This window comes from Tubulanus polymorphus, chromosome 11, assembly GCF_964204645.1.
Source record: "Tubulanus polymorphus chromosome 11, tnTubPoly1.2, whole genome shotgun sequence".
NCBI classification, from domain to species: Eukaryota; Metazoa; Nemertea; class Palaeonemertea; order Tubulaniformes; family Tubulanidae; genus Tubulanus; species Tubulanus polymorphus.
This window is the reverse complement of record NC_134035.1, coordinates 6,663,445-6,674,019: the sequence shown is the minus strand read 5'-3', so window position 1 is coordinate 6,674,019 and position 10,575 is coordinate 6,663,445. Positions and strand designations below refer to the sequence as shown.

General features: G+C 35.2%; 1 protein-coding gene across 1 annotated transcript; it reads right to left on the bottom strand.

Annotated features, from left to right (window-relative positions):
* Positions 1-2,806: 2,806 nt before the first annotated feature.
* LOC141912738 (uncharacterized) lies at positions 2,807-10,100 on the bottom strand. Its single transcript, XM_074804105.1, has 3 exons — positions 9,944-10,100; positions 9,028-9,123; positions 2,807-4,487 (listed from the first exon to the last, which is right to left on the bottom strand). Exons 1-3 carry the CDS (start codon positions 10,022-10,024, stop codon positions 4,170-4,172), a joined length of 495 nt encoding a protein of 164 aa, XP_074660206.1. The 5' UTR covers positions 10,025-10,100; the 3' UTR covers positions 2,807-4,169.
* Between the last annotated feature and the right edge of the window lie 475 nt (positions 10,101-10,575).

The following is a 10,575-nucleotide window of genomic DNA, read 5'->3' as shown; positions in this document are numbered from 1 at the left end:
GTATGCCGGCGGTGGTGAACTCATCTTCAACACTAACGTAAAACCGATTTATGCTATTGATCTAAAAAGATAGAAATGTCAAAAATAAGATATCTCCTCTTTAAAATTGATCTTCTGGTAATGGTGCAAGACCTTATTCCAAAAGAGTGAGGTTGTAGTTTGACTGTATTGGTTATGGATTATACCTTGGAATAAAATCCTAACTCAGAAACTGGGAAGCCAATGAGTGTTACACTTTTATTTCTTTATGCAGAAATATACCCTAAACTCATTGCAGATTCATTTCTATTCAAGCTAGATTTGAAGCTAGATTTGAAATAGAATATAGAATGATTGAATGTAAGAATATTTGATTGTAGTGTATTTGTTTAACATGTAGGTCCAATATCACATAAAAGCAACAAATGAAATGAGCAAAGATTAACTTTCTGAACCTGGCCCTGGTAATTAACATAATCAACTATTTGTACTGCTACGTATACCTACCTATATATATATATATATATATATATATATATATATATATATATATATATATATATATATATATATATATATATATATATATATATATATATATATATATATATATATATATATATATATATATATATATATATATATATATATATATATATATATATATATATATATATATATATATATATATATATATATATATATATATATATATATATATATATATATATATATATATATATATATATATATATATATATATATATATATATATATATATATATATATATATATATATATATATATATATATATATATATATATATATATATATATATGTATATATATATATATATAGGTAGGTATACGTAGCAGTACAAATAGTTGATTATGTTAATTACCAGGCAATTAGAATAATTAGTCCTACATCGCTGGACTACATACATATATTTTATATTATATATATATATATATATATATATATATATATATATATATATATATATATATATATATATATATATATATATATATATCGTCGAGATATGTACGGCCCGACGGCCCGGTGTAGAAGAGATAAATAGATTGCAGGCATGCTAAACGCGTACTAAACATAGCAGGAATAAAAAAAGTTCCCGTATAACCTGGCGATGTAATGTATTATTTATAACTCGGTAAATCTCTTATCCTTCTTTTCGTCAGTAGTTTCTTTTCAGAGAGGTATTTGTTCTATGTATGTTTGCGTGTATAGCTTCAAATACGTAAGGAACCCCGACTCGAAATAAACATAAAATATACTCTTTCTCACTGTCTCTCGCTGTCTCTCACTCTCTCCCACCCCGCCCTTTCGTCAAGACAGCGAGCGTTAGAACCCGTAAATTTGACAGTCATCTGGAAATTGTCGGGTGTATTTATTCAAAAATATATCTAAAAACGAGCACGGAACCCCGAGAGAGGCATTTGACATCCGAGTAATGCCATTTTTCTTCTGGGCCCAAGCCTTCCGACTTTCCTATATCCGTCCTTGTATATACCTAACGTACTAATTGTCTGATGTAAGATCATATAACGCACAGCCCCACGTAACATTCCCTTAAATTACTTATTGATATCTCAATGAATTATCATGTACTAATGAAATAAAGATTTTGCATAAGTTACACAAGCTTTTCCTCATATTAAAGACGTAGAAAGTTTTAAAACTATACGTACGTAGAATCTTTGTTATATCGGCTCAGGAATTCCTTTCAAGCAATAAATGTATATTTTGAAGAAGCCCTTTGATTATAGTCTGTTTGCTTTTCCACAAGGGCTGTTACACATATGTTTTCAAATATTCGATAGGGTCGATGTCATCATTATGCGGTGAGACAAAATTACGAACTCCAGCATTTCCCTTGGACAATTTTTGCATTCGATTAAGTAAAGTAGTTCACCAAGAATAAGAAAATAATTCTATTAAAAGTTGTATACTTACAATATTTCACAAAATCTTACTCAAATGCGAATAAGATACCGTCTGAGACTTTCAGTGATACTTTTTCCGAGGTTGTGGTTCATCCGATGCTCTGCGAACACGATGATGCGTCGACGTGTATATGGTTGCGTTTTTTAATAAAGCGCCGAGAACGCTCAATCTGAGCTGATGAGAGAGCGATGCATGTGCAGTGTATTTACCCGAATGTGTTAGAGAAATATGAATAGCAAATCGGATATTTGAATAATGATAATTTCATTTTTTATAAATCCATTAAGAATGAATGACTGAATCAGTCGTTTTGATGTAGAGTATACTTGGAATACTTCGTAGATGTACCGGTCGGGTACGTATTGCCATTGTTGCCTAAGACGAGTGAGCGGGAAATCCTAATTTTTGTGCAGAACAATATATTTTGAGGGAAATCAAGACGCAACATTTCGGACGCATGGTCTCTAGAGAGACAGTCTGAAACGTTGCGAATTTTATTTTCGATTCTTGAATAATAAATTTCACTTTTGATATTTCAGATTTTGTATATGTAATGGTTTTTAAACTATTCTTTATGCCAGAACGTGTGCGAGTTCTGCCCGTCTTAGATACGTACGTTTTACTAGTTTTCTACTTAACCATTTTCACACACATATCCAGGAAACAACGGTATACCAGAGACAAAAGAATTTGATCGCACGTGAAACTTCTTTGTACGGAACTGAATATGAATGCACGACACCGAAACGTACTCGACTTATTCTGCTACATTTGGCTTCATTCAAACTTATCTAAAATGGTAATGTTTAGAAGTTTACCTCGAACAATAACAAAAAGCGACGAATGATTTACACAAATCATTTATTTGTTGTTCATATTCTATACAAGCAAAATTGAAATAGTTGAATGGAGAGAAATATATACAAATATATACATTACATGACACAACTACAGTGGAACCTGGCTACAACGAATTTCACGGGACCGGAAAATCTGTTCATTATAACCGATAGTTCGTTATATCCAGTATGAAGTTAGTTCTATATTTGTTTTATCCGATCAATCGTTGTATCCGAGTTCGCTGTAAAGAGTTTCCATTGTAATACGTTTTGATACAATTTTAGCAACGCAACTTTTTGGGTGTTGCTAATTTCGCAAAACTGAAAATTCGAACGATTGAATTAATTGACTATTGATACTGGTTTATTAAACGTCTCAATCAAATGGAAAGTCTGCACAGAGTGTTATAATAATTTGTAAAAAGTATACACAGAATCGAATTGAATATTATATTTCTTGATTAGTCATATTACATCAAATCGTAATTGAGATTGCCATAGAATGACTTTTCTTTTACATACTTAATATAAAGCCCATGCCTATTTCTACAAACAATTAATCATTAGCCGTGATTTTAGATTAGATACCTAATCTATAAAAATTGACTCTCAGTACCTAATTTACATACTTAAAGGTCTGATTTCTCAGCTAAGCCAAGGTACACATTTGTGCCAAAACATATACAAGATTTAACTATGAAAAATGGAAAGCAGGCACAGAGTGATCAAATCTGTACTGCCCAAAACCAAGTTGATTAAGACACTCCCATCAAGAAATTAGTGACCAAAACTTCTAGCGATTGGTTCATCCAAATCTTAATGACATATTAAGACACTAATTACCTGATGAGAACTAAACTAGTTGCGATGGCAGGTGAGTTGAGAGTTGTTTATATAGCTATTACATCACTTATTAAAAAATAGTGCCAGTTCCTTGGACATACGAAATACTCAACAAACAAGACACCCTACTTGAGCTGCCAAAACTATATCCGGGTAAAAGTGACAAAGACTAAGGGTTAGATCCATTAAGGGACATAGGAAAAATCTACAGATATGTTTTCTTAGCCACAAATGACCCGGGAAAACATCGATTACGATTTTGAAATATAAAAACACAATCCACTGTCACAGATAAAAATACTCCTTGCTAAACAATGAAACATGCGAAATGTCCTTTTTACTATTCACATTTATAGAAAAAAATTGTTTTTACAAATATGTCTCCCAGGACCCTACCTAGAAAATCCATCCACTCGACATAAAATCATGCTGGTATTATGACTTCAAAATATCAGTAAAACACTGGTCGATATCAAACGTCTTTCAGTAATTAATCGAAGTCATTGAAGAACATAATCTTCATCGTTGAAATGATTAAACTAGTATCTCGGATATCCAGGATATCCTGCTGCAGGTGGATATCCTGCAGCAGGTGGATAGCCCGGAGCAGGTGGATAACCCGGATAGCCACCAGAAGGCGGAGGAGGATATCCTGCGGCGGGCGGTGGTACCTGTCCGGTTGGGTAGAAGGGAGGTGCTGATGGGGAGTTACACGGTGGTACTGGGTGGTGGTGCTTATGGTGACCATGCTGTCCAAATTGATGGTGGGGTGGGTGATGGTGCATCGTACCAGCAGCGGCAGCCTGTTCCCGTATGTGTGCGTTTTCAGCTCGAGCGTGTTGTTGAGATGCTCGTGACTGAAAAATAAAACAATCAATTTGGATCAGAATCAGAAATCAAATTTTGATCAGAATTTGACTCAAAATAGGAGAATACCGTACGGAACAATATTGGACATTTCGGTAGGATAGTTTTTTATATTTCGTGTTGTACCTGTAAAACCACGGGTGATTTTATGGCTCACAACGCCAGTATCCAGTCCCACAGTCGTTAGTAAGAGTTAGAACTAGGTCCAGACTTTTCGATTCATTGGCCATGGAATTTGGTCAGACCATTCAAAAATTAGGCAGTATGCTCATGCCCGTGGAGAGTGGGTGGGGACCAGCTCGGGGACCAGGGGGACTGTTCCCACTTTATTTTTTGAGGTGCCTTTATCCATTTTTTAAGAAATATGGATTTTCCCTTCATCAAAGTCAAAACAAAACATGCAGCAGCTGTTAAGGGACGAGGAGAGAATCCCACAATGATAATAAAAAGTCCGAAGATGAAACTTCGAGATAGTAGTTCATTTCAACGTTTCGACTATATCCTAATAGTCATCTTCAGGAATAATGAGATACTACAGAAATTATGAGATATATATATACAATCCAGAGACAAAGAGACTAATTCAAGTAATCAGAGATGATACAAACTAAAGGAAAATTAACGTAGAAACAGTTACACGCTAAAATAGATTAAAGGGAAGCAAACTAAGGGGTGATTATAAACAACAATAGTGAGTATAAATATAAATGAAACTTAAAGTCAGTAGTAAAAAGAAAGACAAACTAAGGGGCACTTAAATTAAAACAAAGGTGAATACAAGTTAAGTCAGAGACGAAATTGATGAGAGAACAAATAACAAATAATCAAAGGGGAAATCAAGTGTTGAGTTTAACCAGTTTACAGAGGAATTTTGATATAAGTTTATTATGGGGTGAAAAACCATTGTTAAGGTTTACAACGTTGTTGGAATTTTCAATAATTAATGCAGATTCCAAAATATGTCTTCTAGTTTTATCGCTGCAAGGGTAAACTAATTCAGCATTAGCAAAATCAAAATTGTGTGAAGTCTGAAAAACATGACTAGCAACTCCGCTTTCAGGTTTAAAGTTTTTTACATCTAATTTATGCTCTTTTATGCGTTGATTAAGATTCCGACCTGTTTCTCCTATATATACTTTGTCGCAAACTTTACAAGGTATTTTATAAATTCCACAGTTTAGGGATTCGGTTTTCGGTTTGTTGTTAATCAATATGTTACTAAGTTTATTATTGTATTTAAAGATAAGTTGTTTATTTAGTGACCGAAGAGAAACTTTAGAATTCTCGAGGAAAGGTACATACGGTACAATGATAGGCTGTTTATCGGTAGCCAACGTCGGAGTTCTAAGGTTGTTATTTCTAAAATGCGTAGTACGAGCTTTAAGTAGAGCTTTTTTCAATAGGAAATCGGGGTAGGCAAGTTTTTTGAGAGATTGGTTAATATGGTGAATTTCATCGGGTAGAAATGAGGGGTCGCAAATTCTCAAAGCGCGAAGAAATAATCCTTGAGCTAAACCGAGTTTAATATCCGGAGAAGTAAAAGAGAAGTAATGGAGGTAGGATTCAGCGTTGGTAGGTTTCCTATAAACCGCGAATTTCAAAAAGGATCCACAGTTAAAAATCAAAACATCCAGAAAAGGTATTTTACTATTAGATCCCCATTCATACGTAAAGGCCAGAGACGGGTAAAGGGAGTTTAAATATATAAGAAAGTTATCAACATTGAAGTCAAAGGGAACCAAAGCCAGAACATCGTCAACATATCTGAGCCAGATTTTAGGGTGAATATCAGTGTAAAGAGGCAATATTTCAGATTCAACATGTTCTAGGAATAAATTAGCTAGAATAGGACTAAGAGGATTTCCCATAGCGATACCGAATGTCTGTTCGTAAAAACAATTGTTGAATTCAAAAAAGGAGTCCGTCGTACAAATAGAGATAAGGTCGATGATACAATCCGTAGGAATGCCGAAGTTAATGTTAAGTGATGGTAATCTGCGTTTTAAGAAATCAAGAGTAGGTCCAAGAGGAACATTGGTAAAAAGGGAAGTAACATCAAATGATATAAATTTGTCGTTGCCAGGGATAATATTCTTAATACGTTCAAGTAAGTGTTGATTATGGCGAAGGTGCGACGGAGAGAACGAACCGAGCACCGGAGATAATTGTTTCGCGAGAAATTTAGATAACCGGTATGTAGGAGAATTACAATTGGAGACTATAGGGCGCAGTGGAACATTATCTTTATGAATTTTAGGCAATCCATAGATATATGGTAAAGAGGGAAGACGTGAATGGAACTTATTCAGAGTTTCTTTAGCGGAGGGGAAACGTTTAATAATATCCGAAAGACTTCTGTTGAAATTAGCTCGCATACGAGGAAGAGGATTCGATTTAAGTTTCTTATAAACACCAGGATTATCCAAGAGAGATTGCATTTTAACATTATAATTATCCAGATATAAAATCACAATTTTGCCACCTTTATCAGCCTTAGATATTTTAATAGTCTTTAACTTCCGTAGTTCTTGGAGGGCGAGCCGAAATCGACGAGGTAGATATTCAAAAAGGTTCCTGTTGAGTTGATCGCATATAGCCTGTAGATTCATGAATATAAAGTTATAGTCCAAACTGTTCGGAGATGATTTGCGATATTCCAATTGGGTGACAAAGTCTAAAACATGTTTATCTTGATGAGGAAGAGAAAAATTCAAACCGTAGCCGAGAAGTTGACACTGAGTAGAAGATAACGTGGTTGAAGACAAATTTACTATGTTTTCGGTGTTGCTAAATCTAGTCCAAGGGCTGGAATCAATGAGTTTATTCAGTTGGTTGGTAAGATCCACGGACTTTCTGTGCTGATGATATTTTCCAGAGCCTTGAACAATAGTGGAGAGCGATTTCCAGAGGAATAGGTCCGGTACGTGTGACTTCAAATAATTTTGAGATTGACGGAATTTGTAGAACTGATAGTTACAGTCTTCCTTAGCACGATCTATAGCGAATTTGAGTTGCTTGTTAGCTCCGGGTGGAAACGCAGAGCTGGAGTCGTATTTCCAAATCCAAGAAAGTGATCGCGGAACCACTTTTTCGGCATAACACTCCTGAAGGAACTTGACTTTACTTTTAGCAGTCCTGGATTTGATATAGCATTTCTCATAATTTCGGAAGCTAGCGACGAGGTACGGGAACGTGAAGAAGAAGAATTTTAATACGATATTTCGATCCGTGGGTAGCATGATCACGATAGGTAGAACACAATATCCGTGTTGACGCGATGAGGAGAGAATCCCACAATGATAATAAAAAGTCCGAAGATGAAACTTCGAGATAGTAGTTTATTTCAACGTTTCGACTATATCCTAATAGTCATCTTCAGGAATAATGAGATACTACAGAAATTATGAGATATATATACAATCCAGAGACAAAGAGACTAATTCAAGTAATCAGAGATGATACAAACTAAAGGAAAATTAACGTAGAAACAGTTACACGCTAAAATAGAATTAGTCTCTTTGTCTCTGGATTGTATATATATCTCATAATTTCTGTAGTATCTCATTATTCCTGAAGATGACTATTAGGATATAGTCGAAACGTTGAAATAAACTACTATCTCGAAGTTTCATCTTCGGACTTTTTATTATCATTGTGGGATTCTCTCCTCATCGCGTCAACACGGATATTGTGTTCTACCTATCGTGAGCTGTTAAGGGACTTTATCTTGTGATGTAGGTACGAGTCTACTAACTGTGACTACATGAATAGTATGTACTGTTAAATTGGTTTGATACAACATCATAGTCCATAAATGAAATGCCCGTTTATAACGTTTATGCCCGTTGCATTAGTTTATACAATGATTGACGACTACCACGCCAAATTTCAAGGCCCATTATTTCTCCCACGGTAGCTGGTACATAGTTTTGTATTGATATACGTAGTGTTAAAGCGTTTTTTTGTCACTCCTATCTATAGTTACAACGGCCTTGATGTAACCAGTAGTTACTAAGTTTATTATTGTATATGGGGTCACACAGTAAGGGTGTCTTAGAGCAGCTCTGCAACCGCAGTTTGCACTGAAGTTCCGGTGAATCCTTTCACCGAAAAGGAAATATCCATCATTTTCATTTGGCACTTTCCTTGAAAATTCAAAACTTTACGTGGGCTGTACGGGGTAAACTTGAGTGATCAGCAGTAAATTGGAATTATCTAATCGTTTAATTTAAAAGTTTCTAGAGTTAAATCTTTTGAGTTATTTCATGGGAATCTTTCTAAAATCCTAATCATGATTTGTTCCATAACTTTGAGCCATTTTTCACTGCTGAGACATCTCAAGTTAGGTTTTACTTTTTATTTTGTGGTTGCGTTTTGTATTTTGTTGTCGGTGTTGGGGATTTAGGAATTTAGATTTGGAGGACCCTACCACACGGTGACCAATAACATCTGGCAAGTATGGGTTACATCGAAATCACATTTATTTCGGTTATCAATCGGAGGGTTAAGGTGTTTCCGCAATGAATTTACCTCTAGATTTACGGCTTTTAAGAAATGTCCATGAAGCGCGGCATTAACTGCTTTGTCATGAAGACGGGCTTCCTTACGTTCTGCTTTTTCCTCTTCCTAAAACACAAAATTTAGTTTTGTATAATTGCCCTTTTTCTCTGGAATTCCGTATAAATGTTTATATCCAGATGACTGCCCGGAAGTTGAAAGACTGCTGAGAGTTGAAAAACGTAATTGATTTTTCTGATGAAATATTCTATATAAGTCCTCTCTATTATTATGTATTATCATTATAAGTATGGGTCTACAAACGATTTTAGAAAAACATATTCATTGTCATATCAGCATGTTTGAACCGCATTATAACGACCTAGGATATAACGATTAATCGCTAATTACAAACCTAGAATTCTGTCCCAAATAGAACATTTTTAATCATATCATGCTGGATATAACTAACTACTGTCTGTTATTACAAACATACTTTCTGGTCCACTGCTTAATGAGAGTACGTAAATATGTCAGTTTAATTCTAATTCACTCTAATTTTAGCCGTCGATCTGTTCTGATTTGCTTGTTCAGCGATTTTCATCGACACATAATCCGAATTAGTTTGCACGTTTCACTTCAATCGCGACGCTTTTACAAGATAGGATTAAGTCTAAACCAATTCAATCGTTTTAGCAGGGATCTGAACCATCGAATGTAGAAAAATATAGAAAACTATTGTCTATGACTGAACCAATGAAGAAATTAGAGCTATTCAAGACGCGTAAATCTTTACCCTGAAACTGCATGGGAGCCAAGGTTTAGTTTCCACAATGTGTTCACCCATGAGAAACTGAATCTTCGTACAGAATCATGAAGAGTTTAAGCTGGTGATGAAGAAATTCATTTTCAAAGAAATGTGTACAAAAGCCGTTAAGATAACACTTACCCTGTGGGCACGATTCGCTTGATGCGCTAGGTATGAATCATGATGGTGATGATGATGGTGGTGGTTGTGATGTGGATACATATCTTCGATATCTTTGCTTTACGATGTTAATATTATTAAGAATGCTCAAAACAATACGTCTGTATATTTAAATACATCGCCAGGCGAACTTTAGCATTGTCGCAATCACACCACGCAAATGCGTCACTATCTTATCAGCATGAATCAGATGTCACCAATCACATGAAAAAATAAGTTCATTCCAGAATACTGCCTTCTACGGAAGCGATAAAGGGCCTCGAGTTGTCGCGTTCCAACTCGCCAAGTCACCATATGACGTGACGTTTTCACGAAATATTCCGTTTTCACGACCATTTTCCTCGCGACAAGTCGACATATTCATGACGACTTGAAACTCAGTCGTCATATCACTGGCGTCCTCATCTTACATTTCGACGTGTCTTCAAATGACGGCTTGTCCCACGGAAAATGGGCGAAAAAGCGAAATTTGTCGTGAAAACGTCACGATATGTCGACAAATTCATGTCGACTTGACGCGATATATCGCGATATGCCGACATAAATATGGCGACTTATCGAGTTGGAACGCGACAACTCGAGGCCCTTTATCG

Coding starts and splice junctions, on each gene's coding strand:
- LOC141912738 (XM_074804105.1), bottom strand. CDS start 10,024: ATGTATCCACATCACAACCACCACCATCATCATCACCATCATGATTCA. Junction 9,124..9,943: donor AAGCGAATCGTGCCCACAGG/GTAAGTGTTATC, acceptor TTTGTGTTTTAG/GAAGAGGAAAAAGCAGAACG. Junction 4,488..9,027: donor TAAAAGCCGTAAATCTAGAG/GTAAATTCATTG, acceptor TTTATTTTTCAG/TCACGAGCATCTCAACAACA.